The sequence below is a fragment of the Erythranthe guttata genome, chromosome 8, assembly GCF_056151865.1.
Source record: "Erythranthe guttata isolate IM_541 chromosome 8, IM_541, whole genome shotgun sequence".
Taxonomy (NCBI): Eukaryota; Viridiplantae; Streptophyta; class Magnoliopsida; order Lamiales; family Phrymaceae; genus Erythranthe; species Erythranthe guttata.
The window spans coordinates 9,611,483-9,633,875 of NC_142540.1; the positions used below are offsets into that span (position 1 = coordinate 9,611,483).

Consider the following 22,393-nt stretch of genomic DNA (forward strand, 5'->3'; position numbering starts at 1 on the left):
TAACAAGAAATAAATTGTCCAATAATAAAATTCCAAAATTAATAATAATCATCTTTTCCAAGTCACGTCTTCTTCGGCTGGATGACTAGACGGGCTCAAGTCCTTGAGCTCGGCTTGCTTCACAATCTGGCCCGAATAATTCGCTCCAATTAAGCTCAGCTGGGATCGAACTAGACTTCGTCAATTCTTCCTTTTGGAGCTCATGTTCTACTAATTTAAGCATGGCTGCTTCAATGCGCTTGGCCCGAGCTCGGGTAATTGGTCCTCTTGGTACATGCAGCTCGTCCAAGTCATCAACTCCTTCATCCAGCTCGGCACTACCTCGCGTAATTGGATGGATCGTATCACTAATACTAACACTAAGACTAATGACTAATACGAAGACTAATACTAATACTAATACTAATACTAATACTAATACTAATACTAATACTAATACTAATACTAATACTAATACTAATACTAATACTAATACAAACACTATTAGTAATACTAATACTATTACTACTAATACTAAACAAGGACTAATACTGATATATATATATATATATATATATATATATATATATATATATATATATATATATATATATATATATATATATATATATATATATATATATTTTGGAATGTGATTTTAGAAACAAGTTATATTGCTCCGACTAAGTTGATATTCTATTTACTTGCATTATACAACATAGTTATTCGAAGGATAAACCACATATATATAGACTAACACTAACGCTAACACTAATATTAATACTAATATTAACCCAAATACTAACCCTAATACAAACACTAATAGTAACACTAGTACTAACATAAATGCAAATACTAATACTAATACTAATACTAATACTAATACTAATTTGAGTACTAATACTAATACTTATACTAATAACAATTTTTACTACTAAAACTAATACTAATACTAATTCTAATACTTATACTAATACTAATATTAATTGTAATCCTAATACTTATACTAATATTAATACTTATACTTATACTAATACTAATACTAATACTTAACACTATTAGTAATACTAAGATATATACTAGTATTAGTGCTAGCACTACAACTAATCCTAATTATTATACAAATACTAATACTAATACGGTAATACTAACACTATTAGTAATACTAATATAAATACTAATACGAGTACTAATACTATAACAAATCCTAATTATTATACTAATACTAATACGAACACTAACAGTAACATTAATAGTAACACTAATACTAATACTAATACTAATACTAATACTAATTCTAATACTAATACTAATTCTAATACTAATACTAATACTAATACTAATACTAATACTTATACTAATACTAATACTTATACTGATACTAATACTAACACTAATGCTAATACTAATACTAATACTAATACTAATACTAATACTAATACTAATACTAATACTAATACTAATACTAATACTAATACTAATACTAATACTAATACTAATACTAATATTAATACTCATACTAATACTACAACTAATACTAATACTAATACTAATACTAAAACTAATACTAATACTAATACTAATACTAATACTAATACTAATACTAATACTCATACTAATACTAATACTAATACTAATACTAATACTAATATTAATACTAACACTAATAGTAACACTAAAACTAACACTAATACTAATACTAGCACTAATACTAATACTAATACTAATACTAATACTAATACTAATACTAATACTAATACTAATACTAATACTAATACTAATACTAATACTAATACTTATACTAATACTAATGCTAATTCTAAGACTAAGACTGATACTGGTACTAATAGTAATACTAATACTAATCTAATACTAATACTAATACTAATACTAATACTAACACTATTAGTAATACTAATACTATTACTACTAATACTAAACAAGGACTAATACTAATACTAATACTAATACTAATACTAACACTATAATACTAATACTATTACTACTAATACTAAACAAGGACTAAGACTAATACTAACACTAATAATTATATGGATACTAATACTGATACTGATACTCATATATATATATATATATATATATATATATATATATATATATATATATATGCGCATTTAGAAACAAGTTATTGCTCCGACTAAGTTGATATTCTATTTACTTGCATTGTACAACATAGTTATTCGAAGGATAAACCATACATATATATTAATTATTTGCAGTACTAGAACTCTCCTAAACAAAATAGACAAAATTAACGTGATATATGTTAATTATATATATATGTATATGACTTCACTCCATTGGCTCGACCAGTCGTCTTATATATTGTGAAGCGCATATGCGTGCAGAGCTGTAGCGGTCTAGATTTCACAAGAATGAACAAGCAATGCTAGGATATGCGGCTTGAGCACTTTTTCCGGATTTGTGTATCCATCTTGGTTGTGCTTGTAAGTGACATCCATTAATTTTGCAAAGTTGAAAACTTGAACGAGAATTTCCTTAGAAACACGATTATCCATGAGCCCGTCATTCAAGTCTTTCCATGAATTCTCAGCAATTTCATTAAAGTGTTTCAATGCTACTTGTGTTGACACACCATGCTCCTTTTTATAGCAATCAATCCCAATCGTTACTTGCCCTCTACCATTCTCCAACTAATCCATATGTATAGAAAGAAAAAGAGAAAAAAAAAAAGCATCACGTATTAATTAATTTAATATAGATCTAATCTTATTTAAGTAGATTTAATTTGCGCATATACCTCATATGTGGCAATGTCATCAATGACACGAACTATTAGGTTAACAACTTGGAGAATTTTAGGTTTAGCTAGTAACCAATCAAATACTTCGATTTTTGCAATAGCCGAGCTAATGAAAGATGTTACTACTGCAGCGTCAGTTGCAGCTGTAGTCATGGCATTGCTCATGTACTCATCAAATGATGATGGCAAATAACCTTCCGTGAACCATTTCGCCTCAACGTAGTAACACTTCACAAGTTCTTTCATCTTGTGATTGATCAAAACATAGGGAAGCGTAAAGTTAATGTAAATGGTAGTATATATATATATATATAAAACAGTATTTTTTTTTCAAAAATAAATAATAAAAAAATGAATTATACATATAAGACATTTTTTTAGCCATACATACCGCCTCCTTGGCATAATGAACAGCAAATGATCTTCCTTTAGGAGATAACTCTGCATCGAAAGCTTCATAAAGATCTAATACAGCTCCGTACAAAATCTTCATGTAGTCTGGAAGTCGGTCCATTTCGCTTATATCCCATCTAACACGTAAATATCTCCATTTATTATCACAACATTCAAAAAAAAAAAAGAAAAAAAAATATATTGTGTTCAATAGAAACAGTCTTACTTTTGTATGGCCTCGGTGAAAACTTGTAGTTCTTCAATTGTTCCATATGTATCGTATGTATCGTCTATCACAGATATCATAGCTGCGGTTTTAGCAAGGATGATTCGAGCATTAGAATGTCGGGGCTCGGGCGGATAAATCCCCAAAGTCCAAAAATAAAGCTCTACAACTCTATCTCTAGCATAAGAAAGCCGGGAAATAAGGTCCATCTCCTTCCACCACCTATACACAAGAATAATATGAAAACTTCCACTACATGCAAGAAAATAAATGTCATTAAATACATATATTAAATGATAATATTTGTATTGTCACAACTCTATTTGTTCTCACTTAATATTTTTTTACTATCACTTGACATCCAAGTGACAAGTATAGTGACAATATATTTTACCTAACCATGTGAAAATATGTGTTGTCACTCAAGACATTAATTTTTAGTAGAGTTCATGAAGCAATTTTTTTTATTCTTAAACTAAAGGGTAAACTGCATAAAACCCCTTTGCGTTACTGAAATATGCATCGAATACCATGCGCTAATTTTATTTTCTGGTAGAGTTCATGAAGCAATTTTTTTTATCCACAAACTAAGGGGTACACTGCATAAAACCCCTTTGCGTTATTGAAATATGCACCGAATACCATGCGTTAATTTTATTTTCTGGTAGAGTTCATGAAGCAATTTTTTTTATCCTTAAACTAAGGGGTAAACTGCATAAAACCCCTTTGTGTTACTCAAATATGGACCGAATACCATGTGTTAATTTTATTGTGTAAAACCCCTACGTTTTTTATTTTATCTTGCATGAAATTTTCTATTCCGTTAAACAATAACACCGGTAACTACTGAGAAATTTTCATGCAATGTTTTAGCAACAGAAGAGGGGTTGATGTATGTTCTCTTCAATATATAAGGGGATTTACGCAAAAATATTCTTTTTATTTAAAATTCAAATCAGTTTTAAAATCAAGTCAAACACATAGTCCATTGCAATATGAAAAATTAAAAAATAATGATAAAGATAAAATCTCTAACATTTTTTTTTATTTTGCCATTTCCAATTAAAATGTTTAAATCTTAGCTTAGAACATTTTTTTCTCATTTTTTTATGATTATCATTTGGATTTACAAAATTTTATTCGGTTTTTAATTTTAACTTTTTGCATCATTTGTTTTTTTTAAATCAAGCCAAACACATAGTCCATTGCAATATGGGAAATTAAAAAATAATGATAAAGATGAAATCTCTAACAATTTTTTTTTTTTTTTGCCATTTCCAATTAAACTGTTTAAATGTTAGAACATTTTTTTCTCATTTTTTTGTGATGATAATTTGGATTAAAAAAATTTATTCGAATTTTTTTTGTAAAAATTTTTTGCATCAAAGTTGAAACTAAATAAAATTTTGGAAATTTTCAATTTTGAAAAAAAAATAATTTATTAATATATTTAAAAATAATATTTTTTCAAAACTAAATATTTATAATATCGAAAATGTTATATATTTAGATAATTTAGTATGGGTGTATTATATGTAAAAAGATTGCAAATAATATGAAAATTTAAATTTAGTTTTCATATAAAGATTTCTATTAATAATTTCGAAAATTCAACTTTGAAAGATTGAATAAATATGTTTAAACTTAATTCGATATTTTTTTTCAAATATTAAGTAAATGAATATTTTTTGCACAAAATTCCACTTGTATTGTAAATAACATGTACCAAACTCCCATGTGTTACGAAAAAATTGTATGAAATCCCCTCAATAGTTATCAGTGTTACCTATTAACGAGATAGAAGATTTCATGCAAGATAAATAAAACATAGGGGTTCTTCGCAATAACATAAAATAAATAATTTTGCCCCCGTTCTGGTTCAGATTTTCCATAACAAATGGCGCTTTTATACTGTTTACCCTCAAACTAAGTACGAAAGTTAATATCTCTCTCTCTCTCTCTCTCTCTCTCTCTCTCTCTCTCTCTCTCTATATATATATATATATATATATATATATATATATATATATATATATATATATTACCTCATGACTTGACAGAGTTCCTCTTTGTGATGCATTTGTAGTAAATTGAAATCCAATTTCGCCAGCCTCAACAACGATTCACTGTTCGATTCATCTTGTTCGTAGAGTGATATGAAATGGCGTGATTCAACTCTTGGAATGCCTCGGAAGAACGATTGATCAAGAGCATGCAAAACTTGTTTCTTGAGAGGCGATTCGGTTAAATTAGGAGCAACATATTCAAGATGAGCTTTAGAGAAAGAAAAAGCCTTGTCCATAATCTCCTCTCCTTGTCTTCTTAAATATGTTGCTTCATATAGGCTTAACACACCCTTCACCTCATCAATATTACTCACAACGGTCTTCTTAAACTTACCATTATTTTCTGTAAATCTTTTGAATATGGCTTCATATATATAAATCCAAAGTCGAAGTAAGAATTCAGTTTAATAAATTATTACTAGTTTAATTATATAGAAATTGAATTTTGTACTTACAAGAAGGTGCATCCATGCCGTGCTGCCTCAGCAATCTGAACTGCAACGCGACGATAAATAAATCATCACTCTCTTCGTTTTCCAACTTGAGATGGCCGCCATTGAATGCCAATGAGAGTTGTTGTTGAATTTCATTTTCGAAATGGTACGATAAACCAAGGCGTTCAATTGTGTCAATCAAAACCAGTTTCTCCGACAATTTGCTGTCACCAGAGATTAACATATTTCTAGCTTCTTCCTTGAGCACCTCAATCTCTTTAGTGTACATGTCTAATAACTGCAAATAAATTTATATTATATATGATCAATGATTTCTTGAATTTATTACTATAAGACTTGCTAACTTACATATAAAAAGATAATGAAAAAGCGACAAAAAACCTGGATATCCATGTTAAATGAACTAAAAAGGCCACCCCACAAACTAGGAGGGAAATTAGCGACGACAGGCCGTACAATATTGTTCTGAGAGTTTATGTTGAGGTTGTTTGCTTCATAAGAGGCCGCCATTGCAAGAACATTCCTACAATGATGTATAAAGCTGTAGTGTTGTTTCTTTGTCTCAAAAAGATTTTGTTTTATACGATGATATGATGAAAGTTGTCGGAACTGCGTGGGGGCTGCGGGAAAAGCCATCGCAGGACGGGAATGAGTAAATACTAGCCATGAAACAGAAACAACAGTAGAATATCCCATTGTTCTAATGTCTCATTTGAGCATAACTAAAGATGCCAATTACAGTGACAACATCAATATATATCCATACAAATATGATAATACAAACCTACTAGACAAAAAAATATATAAACTTAATTGTCATAATATATAATTGATCGTCAAATAAATTAATGAAATGATTAATAAATCAAAAACTAATATGTAATTGATCGTCAACTAAATTCAAATGTGATGTGAGATAGCATAGGGCACACTATTCTAATATTGTACTAAGTTCTAAAAACAATTAGCATTTAATATAGGAATTTATTATTTTTCAAAGTATTTTATAACAATAGTTTGGCACCACCGCTAGCTAGTTGTATGGTAAATGCTTTGGAAAGCAACGTTACCAGTACATTATTAATAACTACAAATATTTTCTTAGGAATAATTTGAGAACTAAAGTAATGTTTGTTTATAATTCGAAAGGAAACAAATTACACTCTAGTAGTCAAATCACGTTTAAAGGTGTTGAAAAAACGTAGTTTGGAAGAACAATTGAAAAAATAAAGTAATGTTTATTTGATTTTTAATGAAAATATTTTTAACTGTAGCAGTCAAATCATGTATGGAGTAAAGAGAAACTTTTAAAATTTTTGTGGGAATTATTTAGAAAAAAAACTAAACAAACACGAATTCATTGTTTCCGAGAAAGAATATAAATAAAATGAAAATTAAAATAAACATTGCCATATAGTATTTTATACAATTTTTATTATTTTTATATTATCGTAGTATTTTTTGCTCTCCTAGAAAAAGGGTTAGTATATATTAATCTCCTTTTAGAAATATTTAGTATATATTGGCTCTCAAAGATTCAAACATCAATAACATGACCAAATCCATTTTGAATTTTTATGAAAGTCCCTGACAACTCAGCTTTATTAAACTAGGTTCACGTGTTTTATTTTTCTTTCACAAATAAGTCCACCCATAACGCTGCTCTGCATACAGGTGAACAAATTTCTTATATTATTAAATTAAATTCATCCGAACGTGGATTTTTTATTAAATTAATTAAATAATTCATATTGAACAATAATTCTTGATTATAAATAACAGATCCAAGTATTAATTTAATTTTCTAAGTCATTATATAATAGATATCATAACTAGCATAGGGTCACCATCTCCTACTAATTCTTAAAAACTCAGCATGTTATATAGAAATTTATTACTTTTCGGGAATTTGGTAATGTCGTCCCTACAAAAATGACGAAACTAACAAAGAAATCAATTCTATAACAGCACCGCTTCTAGCAGTACAGTAAACACTTAACGTTAACAAATATTCCCTCCATTCCATAATATTTGTCACTTTGGAAAAAAATAATTGTTCAATATTATATGTCACTTTAAATTTCCAACACTTTATTAATTACTTAATTTCCATTTTATACCCTTATTAACTCTTTCCCATCACTCTTTTTAACTAAGTTATCTCTCGTATTAATTATAAGGCAAGGTTATTTTAGTCTAAAAGCATACATTTTCCTTAAATCAAGACACATTTAATGAAATTTTTAATCTTTGTGAAATGCTAAAAACGACAATTAAAACGGAACGGAGATAGTAGAATATTAAAAACTATAGGCATATGGTCATATCTGTTGTGAACTAATCAAACTATATATTTAATATTTGTTAATATAGTTATTGGTAATGTTAATATTCCATAGTGTTGGAAAATATACTTGCTTACATATAACATATTTAACATAATCTCCATTGAGTTTACATGAAGAGAATGTATTGTAGATCAGAAAGCGTTATTATAGAGCTATGTAGGACAAACATGGAAACGTCGACACGGGGAAACGGTAAAATGTCCCAAAAACGGGGATACGAATACCTGGGGAAAACATATAAATATTAAAAGTATAGGAATATATTTATAAATGTGCTATATAAACATACATATACAAGTTTTTATTTATATATAATTTTTTTTTATATATTTTCATACATATATATTCAAAATAAATATTATTAACAATTACTAATTTGCACTTAATCATTAAATCATGTAAATAATTAGGGAAGCAATAAAAATATTGGAAAATTAACTATTCAAACATGTTTCTAACTTTTCAGAGCTATAGAATATAACATTGTCCAACCAGTAGTTGTAGTAGTTACATAATAAAAATATAAATGAACATTGTTCTATAGGCTTGCCGAACTGGTAGTTTGTAGAACATTGTAATATAGTTAATTTCTTCATATATTTTCCACGAGTCAGTAGTTAGGGATAATTAGGTGAAAGCTCCTTCTTCCTAATTTTAATAGCAACTAGCTAGTTTTTTTCCCGTATAGATGCGAAAGCTTAATAGAGAAGACCTTGAGCAATATGCACAAATTAATGAAGTTTCAAACTCCAGATAAATATCGATAAAAACGAACTCCGGATAAATGGCAAAGAGAGACGTGCAAGTATACACATGAACTTTAATCCGTTGAATATTGTATTGGTTAACATTGTTTTCCATAGAGTACTTTACTATACAGCTAACTAGCTAGTAGTGCTGCCAAACTATTGCTTTCTTTGTTGACTTTATTATTCTTAATTGCTACTTGAAAAATAATAAATTTCAATATGAAATGCTATTTTTTTAGAATCTAATAGGATATTAGAAGATTGTGCCGTATATTATCTCTATTATTGTGCGTGAGGACATGGTGTAGTCATTAAGAGACGAAATTTAAGAGCATAGTCGATGTACATAGACGATTAAGGTTTAAGCCTGCGCGAAATTATCTACAGGCGTCGTCCTCCGCCCAATCCACCAAAAAACCCTAAATCTGTCTCCCCATCGTCACCACGCCGCCGCCACAACACACCATCACCACCTTACTTTGACATTATGACGGTTTTCTATTACAAATAAATAAATAAAATCACAACTCGCACCACCAACCAAAGCAGAACCACCACCCATCAAAATCCGATTCCGGCGACAAAACGACAATCTTACCTCTTTTCGTCTCCGATGCAGTAATCCTGGCATTTGAATTCAGAATCGCTATCAAAATCATTTATAATGTTTGATGAGTGCTTCCTCTTCTTTCTTTCTCCATCTTGGTTGCGGCGGCGACAGCGGTAGAGAAGATTGCCGGAGAAAACAGAGGGGAAAAAAAACAAAGAAGAAGAGAAAACAGAGAAGAAGAGAAAAGAGAGAAGAAGAGAAAAGCTGGAACATTGAAAACGTCGGAAGAAAAATTAAAAATAAGATTAGGGTTTTGAAAGAGTATAATAGACAATTAAGGGTAGTTTTGTGATACGATCCTAACAACCTCAAAGATGAAGAATTGGAAGAAGCGAAAGCGTACAAGTTTAAAGAGTTTATTCGGTTTGGAATTGAAGAATGAAAGCGAAAGCATGTGCACAGCCAATTGTCTACTCGAGATTAGAAGGGTGACCGAGAAGCCGACTTGAAGATCAAGCTATCTAATTTATTTATGCACGTTTTTTATTTAGTATTTATTATGTTTTTTATTATTTTAGAGTTCTTTATGGTTAGGATTTGTTTATTTATTAGTTTTCTTATTATAGTTTAGGTAGGAGTCCTTTTCCTTATGAAAAAGGAGTCTTTTTAGCACTTATAAATAGGCTGCCAATTTGGCATATTAAGAGGACGATTTTTGATGATTTAATTGAGGTTATTCTCTTTGGTTCTTTAAGAACTGTTCGAACATATCTGTGGATTCCGTTTGTTCACCCCGACTTATCAATCGAACTTTCGCAATCGATTGTGGCGTCTTCGCATACACCCCTTTGATTCCTTCTTTAGGACGGTCCGCGATTTTGACATCCGAAGTATTGATATCGGATCTCGTCACATTGTTGGCGAGGTTTGTATCATTTTGGAATTATGAAAATATCACATGGATGAACATTAGCTAAGGAGGTTTTCTTTAATTATTTTTTGGAGAAGGTGTCCTTAACTATATTTTCTAGATGGGGGGTTTTCTCTAATTTTCCCTTTAGTCTTATACACATGAACTTTAATCTTGTGAATATATATTGTAGAAATAAAAAAACCTCGCAAAATAATTTAATTAACTTTTCTAGTCTTATACACATGAACTTTAATCTTGTGAATATATATTGTAGAAATAAAAAAACCTCGCAAAATAATTTAATTAACTTTTCTAGTCTTATACACATGAACTTTAATCTTGTGAATATATATTGTAGAGATAAAAAAACCTCGCAAAATAATTTAATTAACTTTTCTAGTAAATGTAAACAAAATAAAATTCTAGTAAATGAAATATCTATTATTGCAACTGATTAACCAATAAGACAACGAATTTATCACTGCCTCTTCCGATGTGAATATATCGGATTTGGATAAGATGAAACTTGGTTAATAATTCCCTAATAACTCATTAATTATTTAATTAGTAATACATTAGATTACTTGAATTAAAATTGTTAAAATATCACTTAGACATTATATGTAATTTTTCAGTAACTTCCTTAATTTTCAACATTAATAAATGTTGAACAAATACGCCATTAGACTACGGGACGATTAATCATTTATCAAAGACGAGTCCGCAGATCGTGAATTGGCCCAAAATTAGCCGTGTAGTATGGGCCGATTACTGTTCACATAACCCCAAATACCCAACCTTCGAATGGGGAATACGATGCTACACCTGGTGATTTTCACCGCGTATGTAGCTCTCTTCTTGACATGCATGTGTCCTTTTTAATTTATTTTTTAATAATATTTCTAAAATCCTATGGGCTATAACTGAACCCGTAGTGAGAATCTTATCAATTAGAGTGTCTGGTTATATTAACCAGGTGTAGGTTATTTCCCTTTCGAATCGACAACTTAAGCTGGAAAATCGTAAATTTTATTATAAAATTGTTGATCTGGTTAGAATTTCAATATTTTTATTTGTCATTTAATATATATATATATATATATATATATATATATATATATATATATATATATATATATATATATATATATATATATATATATATATATATATATATATATATATATATATATATATATATATATATATATATATATATATATATATATATGCAGACTCGTACATATATCGATCATTTGAAAGGTGGCACTGGCAGCAGAGGTCGTTTAATAACTGGAACCACGTATAAATCTTTTGCCCTCTTCGCGGAGGCCCCAAATTCTTCGGCCATATCCATTTCATTATGTTTCATTTCATGAGGCAACATCCAATCAAAATGGTAGAGAAGCATAGCCAGTGGTAGCTCCACATTCGCGATACCAAGTGAGATGGCGGGGCATATTCTCCTTCCCGCACCAAACGGGATATACTCGAAATGATTGCCCTTGTAATCAACCTGCACCAAATCATCAAGAAATCTTTCCGGTTCAAAACAATCAGGGTTTTCCCAATATTTGGGATCTCTGCTAATAGCCCACGCGTTGACGATGATTTTGGTGTCCACCGGTATTTCGTATCCGTCGATCTCGCATTTCTTGGTGCATTTTCTTGGAAGTAGTAGAGGCACTGGTGGATGCAACCTCAGAGCCTCCTTGATGATTGACTTCAAATACTTGAGTTCATCAATGTTTGATTCGTCAACGTATCCTAATTTATCGTCAAAAACTCGTCTAACTTCGTCTTGTGCCTTCTTCATGATTCTTGGATTTCTCATCATTTCTGCCATTGCCCAATCTAATGTAGTTGGTGGCGTCCCATTTCCACCCAACAATTCCTAATAAGTAATAAGCTCATCAAATCAAATTATATATACGACTTAATTTAATTAATGCATGAACCTTTTTTTTTCCCTTACTTAATGTTATATTTTATTTTATTATTTATTTTATTTATTATTTTACTATTTATGAATTCAATGAACCTTTTTTTTTCTCCTTTTAATGTTATATTTTATTTATTAAACATTCACAACACCTATTAAATTTTTATTTTGGGTGCAAATTTAGACCGGATGGACTATTTTAATAGAAAAGTTGGATGCCATAGAATGATTGACAGGTGGATATTTTAAATAAAAATATAATTAGAATTCTACTAATTGGAAAGAAAAAAAAAAAAAAAAACTCCAGCAGAACTCGTAACCCCTCTAACCCTAATTATAATCAGGGTGATTTATTAAGAGTTAAGACTTAATAATGCCAAGTGTCAAAAAATTATTGAAATCCGATTTATATTAAATTTCGGCTGATCCGCTCATAATTTAATCTCTTTTATTTTTCATATTGTAACTAAATAAATGTATTCAACTTAATTTCAGGAAAATATGAAATTCCAACAAATAAATTAAGTTTTGCATAAATCCCTATCGTAGAAAATATGCAGTACTAAATCCCCATTTGTTATGAATAAATGCGTAAAATCCCCTCTATAGTTAACGGAGTTAACTTTTAACCGAAAATGAGATTTCGTACAAAGTAAAATAAAATACAAGCGGGTTCTACGCAAGAAAAAAAAAACACAGAAGAATTTGGCGCAAGTTTTCTTTAACACGAGGGGTTTTATGCTGTTTACCCGACCACCGACAAAGTAATTATTGGCAAGAAAGAAAACTAACCAGGATTACAGCTTTGATGGTGTCATCAGTCAACGAAAGGTCAAGCCCATCATCCTGAAAACTGAGAAGAACATCTACCAGATCTTGTTGTTTCTCTCTCTCCTCATCATTATTAATGGCTGCTGCTAGTTTATGCTCATTGATGATTTCATCAAATATCTTATCTGCTTGTTGATGCAACTTCTTCACCTTCCTTCTCAACCCACTCATCATTTGAACTAGTTTAACCGAAGGGTAAACATCGGCAATGTTAAATCCGGCCGCTAAAACAAAAGCCTGTTTAATTATGGGCAGTAATCTCTCTTTAACCTCGGTTTTCTTACCAAGAGTCGTTCTAGAAATGAGAGCGTACGAGGAAGAGAAGAGTTTCTCGGTCAAATTGACAGCCTTATAATTATTTGCAGCAGCCAGCCACGTGGCAAGATCTAGAAACACTTCCTCTCTTATTGACCGGAAAGATTGAACGCGTTTCGCGGTCAACAGCTCCGACGTGCATATTTTCCTTAGCTGTCTCCAGTGATCCCCGTACGGTGAAAAGCTGATGCTTGTGCAGTTATAACTCAGAATCTCGGGTACTATAATTGACGGCCTCGATGCAAAGTTGATATCGTGGGTTTTCATCACCTGCTTCGCAGCTTCGGGGGACGAGATGATGACCGCGGAGAGTTCACCCAGCTGAAGGTGCATCACTGGACCGAATTTGAGGGACAATGCTTGTAGAGCACGATGGGGCACTGAGCCGAGAAGACTGTGCATGTTTCCTATCAAAGGCAATTTCCATGGCCCAGGTGGCAATTTTTGACAAGTCGTCGTTGACTTTTTGTTACTGAGGATCAGTTTGAAGAAGCAAATTGAGATTGATATGATGAAAAGGGAGACAAGAATGGGTAGGGATGGAAACACAAGGAGATAACCCATAGTTAGTGCGATTAAGAGAGAAGGGGATCGGATATATTTGTTTTCAAGATTTGCACTACGTACGATATAATTGTGTGCAAACCGATATATGTTACCTTTTTATAATAGGGATCTTAAAAATAGGCCCTCAAACATTATAATTAGGTTAAATTACACTTACCTCTGAGGTATGCTAAAATACATTTAAGTTTCTGTAGTATAGGTAATTACAATCTCCCCTGCAACAGAAATCCTAACGGAATAATGCATTGAATAAATTATTTCGTTAGGGTTCTAACGGACTGTTAGTTTTAGGCAGTGGTTGGAACAGCATAGAGCTAGGGGTTGACATGACTCTACTTATAACATTTCTTAAATCCTTGTTATATATTTTATGTAAGATTTATAAATTTTCGTCTATGGTAGCATTAACATTCCCCACGGGAAATAAATATAGTGCTTATATGTCCCATGACATGAAATCCTGCCTCCAGTACTTGTTATAGGCCGTGTGGTTGTGATTACCAAGACCATTGGGAACTTAAAGTTATTTTAACATGTCTTAAGTGATACGAACCCCGTAAAACTTGTTACGAAACTCAATACTTTACACGGAAGAAAAAACACGGAACGACCAAAACAAAGGATTTAGATTGGCGGAAGCAAGCAATAATGACCTCGGCCATAGCTATAAAGAGCTATAAACCATTATTATCAAGTTGGTGAACATCACGTCGTACATGTGATTCCCGAACCGGCCGACTTTGCGTAGTTCCTTTAGTTGGGTAACGTCGTACAAGGTGAAATATAATATTGGTTTTTTGTTCTTTATAACCACAGAGTGAATATTATATTTAACCTATGGGGTCATTATTCCTTGTTTCCCCCAACTTGAATCTTTTATTTTGGACGTTCCGTGTTTTTGCTTCCGCGTAAGGTATTGGGTCTTGTAACAAGTTTTACAGTGTTCGTATCATCAGGATAATTACCCTTATATAGCGTAAACTGCACAAAGTACATTTGTGTAATCTCAAACTAGTAGAAACCTCTATGTGATAAAAAAAAAAAAAAAAAAAAAAATTAGCAAAAATCGCCATGCGATTTTTTTTAAATAACACAATCGATTCATAGTGATTTTTTTCATTGACCGAATGTAAAATGCCAAATATACCCTCTAGTAAAATAATTTAAATTAGAATAATGTAGAAAAATAAAAAATAGAGGCCAAATTATAATTTATGTTAAATTTCTAATCGAAACTTAATTTATTTCCCCAACCCACCACACCACCACCACCAATTGTCAGCAACACCAACTCCACCACTGCAAACAGTTGCACCTAAAACGCCGGCCACTATCCAGCCAACCACCACCACCAATACGAACCCCAATCCCACCACCAATCTTATATCACTGCCGACATCATAAAATAAACACGCACACATATCAAAAATGGCTGCATTGCGGTTTTCTTCCCCTCTCTTCAAATTCTATGTTTCTTGCTTGAATTCGCCAGATTCTCACCACTTCACCCACACGTATCTCCAATCCACGTAGGATTTCTTGGTCCCCTTCTTCTTCGATTTATTGGTCTGATTACCCAGGGATCTGTTCTCGCAATTTCAAATCGCGAAACTTGAATTTAGAGATTTTTCTTCCCAATCTCATGGGTGGTGATAGCGGCGGCTAGGCTGTCGACGCTTCTGGTGGAATTAAATCTAACAAGAGAAGCCGCGGCGAGAATTCAGAGTGAGAGAAGAGAGAGGGAATCATCTCATAAGGGTAATTGTGTTATTTCACATAAAAAATAACAATAGCAGCCGTACAAATAGCGAGTGAGCCTCACGATCTCGTGTTAGGGGGTTTTGGTTTGTGTTAGGGGCGGTTTCTACTAATTAGAGATTAGATAAGAATACTTTTTGCAGTTTGACTTTAATTATAGGGGGTTTTTGTGCATAAATAAAAGAAACATTCATGTATATGTCAATATTACCCCCAACCCATTATAGGTTTATGGGCTATATATTTTCAGCAATAAGTCTATCCCTTTAATATTTATTATAAATAAAAGAAACATTCATGTATATGTCAATATTACCCCAACCCTTTATACCAAATTCTTAATTGTAATCTCAATTTAATCAATTTTGTCCACCAAAATCTAATTTTGACTACAAAAATCCAATTTTTACTTTTTTTTTTCAAATTTTTTTTTTGCCGCCGGATTCCGGCGTTGACTTTTCGATTTTTTTTTCTTTTCCAGATTTTTTCCCGGTTTCTGGCGTTGAATTTTTTTTTCTTTTCTTTTCTTCCGGATTTTTTCGCCGGTTTCCGGCGTTGACCGGCGGTCTCCGACGTTGACTTTTTTTTAGTGTTTTTTTAAGGTTTTTTTTTTTTTTTTTTTGTTTGTTTGTTTGTTTTTTTTTTTACGTTCGCCGCTAAACGTTGATCGTAATTGTGCTGTCACTGACAGTAAATTAACGTAATTATACTGTTAATGTCAGTTAATTAACGTAATTGTACTGCCGTTGACAATACATTTATGTAATTGTTCTGCCGTTGACAGTAAATTAACGTAATATTATTATTTTTTTTGTTTTTTGTTTTTTTTTTTATTTTTTTTTGATTTGTTGACAAGTCAACGTAATTATATTACTGTCGTTGACAGTAAAATAACTATAAACACAATAATATTACCGTCAACAACATCAATATTATTATTTGTTTGGGTTTTTTGTTTTGTTTGAGTTATTCACGGAGTAACATAATAATATTACTGTAAACACAATAATATTACTATGGTTGACGGTAATATTACTGTTGTTATAGTAATATTGTTGTCAACCACATCAAATTATTATTTTGTTTGGATTTTTTTGTTTGTTTGAGTTATTCACGGAGTAACGTAATAATATTACTATCTATTATTGTAATATTACTGTGGTTGACGGTAATATTACTGTTGTTATAGTAATATTACTGTCACTCACTATTAATTCTTTTGGCTTTTTATTATGTTTACATTTGTTGAACGGTCAACATAGTAATATTACCCTATTACACAATAATAATGAGCTTTGTTATGTTAATATTACTGTGCTAGAGATTAATATAGCAATATTGTTGTGTTAAACTGTAGTTTAATTAATTTTACTGTGTTTAACAGTAATATAGTTAATATTACTGTCAATCACAGCAATATTGCTGTTTAAACGAAGAAAAAAAGTTACAGAAAGAAAGAAAAGAAAAAAAAAATACGAAAAAGTAAACGTCGGAGGCCGGCGAAAAAATCCGGAAGAAAAAAAAATAAAAACAAAAAATAAAAATTGAAAAGTCAACGCCAGAGACCGGCGAGTAAAAAAAAAATTTTGGCTCAAAATTGAATAATTTGTGAAATTTGGGGTCAAATTGAGGTTAAATTAAGTTAAGGATGAAATTGGAGCATATTAAAGTATGAGGGGTTATTTTAGTCATTTACAAAAATATGGACCATGTGTAGATTTATTGGTAAATGAGTTTTTTTTCTGGATCTCTTTATGAATAAATACCCATTGATGAGCTTATTTGTAATGACCCCTTAATTATATATAGGGAAATAAACAATTTTATTTTACTTTACTTTTTTAATTACATAAAAGTCATTGTAGCAACAAATTCTTATCTGCGATTTAGACAAACAAGAAAAATACTTGCACAAAGATAATTTTATTGAATTAAATATAAAATATTGCGGGTTAAAAACTCTAATTTAATCCTCTGATTCTTCTCTCAAGAACGAATATGTTTGACTTTGAATTTTGGAGTCGGGTCGTTGACTTGATTTTCTCCGGATTTGATTTTGATTTGAATAACGTCGTCCGAGGGTTTTGCGACTTGAATCTCGGATCGAACTCTGAACTTTGACGGGTGTTGACTTGAAGATCTTGGAGTTCTCGATGGATTTGGCCCTTCAATCTTCCTTCGATCTTAATTTGATGAAGAACGCACTCGATTTGATGAAGAACGCCTTGAATTTGATGAAGAACGCCTTGAATTATTGTAGAGAGAATTTTCTCCTACAGTTTTTTCTTCTTCTTGGGTTGTGTTTTCAATTGTGTAGGGAGGGTCCCTATTTATAGTGGTAAAATAAGAGTCCTACACAAAGTCTTCTTGATGACGTGGCGCGATTTGATTGGCCTTTATTAAATTGATATTTATCTCTTGTAACTTGAAAGAGAAGAAACAATCCTATTGACCAAAAATTAATTGATATTTATCTCCATGACTTGTCTTGCAAGACAAGATATAATTGAATTTAGACACAATTTAATTGGCTAATTTAATTAACCAATTAATTAATTTTATGCGTCTATAAATGCCCCCTCTAGACTTGTTCACGGACAATGCGTCTTGGAGTGAATGAGTCTCGATATTTGCTTAACTTCAATTGCAGCATGATCTAGCAAAGCACATACATCTTTGAAATCATGACTGAACTTAGAGAAATTCTAAGTTGCCTACCTACCCTATAAAGGGATCAAGTCATAACGTAGTTCAAACTATATCATTTTGAGGGATTCCATGCACAGTTTATACTCATGTGGACAAGGAGAAATATATGCAGTTTAAGCTCGTGTCGAAGGAGCATTTGACTTGAATTTGTGGATAGTTTACGCTCGTATCAAGGAGCCTTGACTTGATTTCAATATATAGATAGTTTATGCTCGTATCGAGGAGCCTTGACTTGATTTGGACATATAGATAGTTTATGCTCGTATCAAGGAGCCTTGACTTGATTTGGATATATAGATAGTTTATGCTCGTATCGAGGAGCCTTGACTTGATTTGGATATGTAGATAGTTTATGCTCGTATCAAGGAGCCTTGATTTGATCTGGATATGTAGATAGTTTATGCTCGTATCAAGGAACCTTGATTTGGTTTGGATATGTGGACCTTTTAAACTCGTGTCAAGGAGTACTTCACTTGATTTGGACATGTAGACCTTTTAAACTCGTGTCAAGGAGTACTTCATTCGATTTGGACATGTAGGAACTTTTAAACTCATGTCAATGAGTACTTCATTTGATTTGGACTTGTAGACCTTTTAAACTCGTGTCAAGGAGTGCTTCATTTGATTTGGACTTGTAGACCTTTTAAAATCGTGTCAAGGAGTGCTTCATTTGATATGGACATGTAAACCTTTTATACTCGTGTCAAGGAGTACTTCATTTGATTTGGACATGTAGACCTTTTAAACTCGTGTCAAAGAGTAGTTCATTTGATTCGGACATGTAGACCTTTTAAACTCGTGTCAAGGAGTACTTCATTTGGACATGTAGACCTTTTAAACTCGTGTCAAGGAGTGTTTCACTTGATTTGAACTTGTAGACCTTTTAAACTCGTGTCAAGGAGTATTTCATTTGATTCGGACATGTAGACCTTTTAAACTCGTGTCAAAGAGTACTTCATTTGGACATGTAGACCTTTTAAACTCGTGTCAAGGAGTGTTTCACTTGATTTGAACTTGTAGACCTCTTAAACTCGTGTCAAAGAGTGTTTAACTTGATTTGACTTGTCATATTGCACAGAGTGTTGTTTCTTCAGAAGACTTGTCCCCATCATCATCATCTTCTTGTTCTTCTTCGACATATTCTTCATTGGGCTGGTTCGACTTTTGGATTGAAGGTTCTTCACCTCCATTTGCAATTATGCTCAATTCCATATCATGTGCTCGAGTGGCCAACTCTTCAAAACTTCTTGGTTGAATTCCTTGAAGGATATATCGGAGTCCCCATTGTATTCCTTGGATGCACAGTTCCAGAGCTGATGTCTCAAGCAGTCGATCCTTGCAATTAAGACTCAAATTTCTCCAACGGTTGATGTAGTCGATGACATGTTTTTTCTTCCATTGGCGGGAATTGGTGAGCTCAATCATGCTGACAGTTCTTCGAGTGCTGTAAAAGCGGTTGAGAAATTCTTCCTCTAAATGCTTCCAACTATCAATGGAGTTTGCCTCCAAACTAATGTACCAATCAAACGCGTTGTCTTTGAGCGATCCGACGAATTGCTTGACGAGGTGATCTCCGTACGTTCCGGCGTCATTGCAAGTCTCCACGAGGTGTGCCCTTGTTGGTTGGGGTTGCCTTTGCCGTCAAATTGTTGAAACTTTGGAGGTATGTAGCCCATTGGCATCTTTAGATCATCAATCCTTGGCGTGTAGGGCTTGACATAGGTTGACGGCGACTTAGAGCTTCCTTCCAACTTGTCTTTGATGGTTTCACTGTTCAGCGTCATTACTAGATCTACATGAATCAGCCCTTCGGAAGTAACTTGAAATTCTTGAGCTGGAGCCTTCTCGTTTTCAACTGATTGTTGCTTTGTGGATGTCGCAGATTCGTCTTGAGACTCTATCTGATCCACAACTTGACTAGCATCGGCTTTGTCCATCTTGTCGATCAAGTTGGCAATTTGAGAATCTCGTTGTTGAACATGCTTTCTGAGTCCCTTAATAGCCTTGGCCAAACTTGCCATTTGCTCTTCCATAGTTGTAGCGTTTGTTGTCATAACGGATACCATCGCTGAGTAGCTTGATGTTGCATGAAGCGTGGGCTGTGAAATCTCTCATTTTGAGCCTTCCATGTCTGCGCTTGTGTTGACAAGAGGTGGTAAGCCTTTCTGAACGGTTTGGGGCGACGAGCTAGTCTTGGAGGATTCTTGTAGCTTATTAGCCATACTCCTTGTAACTAAGCCCACACTTGATGAATCTGAAGTAACAGTCTTCATTGCAAACGTGGAGCAGTCACTACAACACTTTGAGGATCTTCGAGAGAGAAAAGAGATGAGAGGTAGAGATGTCCCACCGGGCGTGCCAAAATTTGTAGCAATAAATTCTTATCTGCGATTTAAACAAACAAGAAAAATACTTGCACGAAGATATTTTTATTGAATTAAATATAAAATATTGCGGGTTACAAACTCTAATTTAATCCTCTGATTCTTCTCTCAAGAACGAATATGTTTGACTTTGAATTTCGGAGTCGGGTCGTTGACTTGATCTTCTCCGGATTTGATTTGGATTTGAATAACGTCGTCCGAGGGTCTTGCGACTTGAATCTCGGATCGAACGCTGAACTTTGACGGGCTTTGACTTGAATATCTTGGAGTTCTCGATGGATTTGGCCCTTCAATCTTCCTTCGATCTTAATTTGTTGAAGAACGCCCTCGATTTGATGAGGAACGCCTTAAATTTGATGAGGAACGCCTTGAATTATTGTAGAGAGAATTTTCTCCTACAGTTTTTTCTTCTTATTCGGTTATGTTTTCAATTGTGTAGGGAGGGTCCCTATTTATAGTGGTAGAATAAGAGTCCTACACAAAGTCTTCTTGATGAAGTGGCGCGATTTGATTGGCCTTTATTAAATTAATATTTATATCTTGTAACTTGAAAGAGAAGAAACAATCCTATTGGCCAATAATTAATTGATATTTATCTCCATGACTTGTCTTGCAAGACAAGATATAATTGAATTTAGACACAATTTAATTGGCTAATTTAATTAACCAATTAATTAATTTTATGCGTCTACAGTCATATTCTTTAATAGTTTTAATATATTGGGGTCATTACAAATAAGCTCATCAATGGGTACTTATTGGTTTTTTCGGACGTTTTCTAGGATCAGAAGGAACTGCTATAATAACCACCACGTGCGTTTCATTCATAAAGAGATCCAAACAAAAAACTTCTTTACAAATAAGTCCACACATGGTCCAGATTTTTGTAAAAGACTAAAATAGCCGCTCATACTTTAATATGCTCCAATTTCATCCTTAATTTAATTTAACCTCAATTTCACCCCAAATTTCACATTTTCAATTTTGACCCAAATTTTTTTTTTTCAATTTTTTTTTGTTGCCGGATTCCGGCGTTGACTTTTCATTTTTCTTTTCTTCCGGATTTTTTCGCCGGTTTCCGGGGTTGACTTTTTCGATTTTTTATTTTATTTTTTTCTTTCTTTCTGTAACATTATTTTTTCGTTTAAATAGCAATATTGCTGTGATTGTCAGTAATATCAACTATATTACTGTTAAACACAGTAAAATTATCTAAACTACAGTTTAACACAGCAATATTGCTATATTAATCTCTAGCTGAGTAATATTAACACAACAAAACTCATTATTATTGTGTAATAGAGTAATATTACTATGTTGACCGTTCAACAAATGTAAACATAATAAAAAGCCAAAAGAATTAATATTACTGTGAGTGATTGTAATATTACTATAACAACAGTAATATTACCGTCAACGACAG

The 22,393-nt window shown here is 32.1% G+C and overlaps 2 protein-coding genes across 2 annotated transcripts; both read right to left on the bottom strand.

The window, feature by feature from the left end:
• Positions 1–2,137: 2,137 nt before the first annotated feature.
• Positions 2,138–6,412, bottom strand: LOC148768480 (sesquiterpene synthase 31-like). The gene is made up of 7 exons (XM_088821126.1): positions 6,286–6,412; positions 5,905–6,181; positions 5,429–5,813; positions 3,384–3,605; positions 3,156–3,294; positions 2,762–3,010; positions 2,138–2,654 (listed from the first exon to the last, which is right to left on the bottom strand). The coding sequence occupies exons 1-7, from the start codon at positions 6,295–6,297 to the stop codon at positions 2,361–2,363; spliced, it is 1,578 nt and encodes a 525-aa protein (XP_088677252.1). The 5' UTR covers positions 6,298–6,412; the 3' UTR covers positions 2,138–2,360.
• A 5,302-nt stretch (positions 6,413–11,714) lies between these two features.
• LOC105976941 (salviol synthase-like) lies at positions 11,715–14,258 on the bottom strand. Its single transcript, XM_088821128.1, has 2 exons — positions 13,199–14,258; positions 11,715–12,358 (listed from the first exon to the last, which is right to left on the bottom strand). The coding sequence occupies exons 1-2, from the start codon at positions 14,114–14,116 to the stop codon at positions 11,717–11,719; spliced, it is 1,560 nt and encodes a 519-aa protein (XP_088677254.1). The 5' UTR covers positions 14,117–14,258; the 3' UTR covers positions 11,715–11,716.
• Between the last annotated feature and the right edge of the window lie 8,135 nt (positions 14,259–22,393).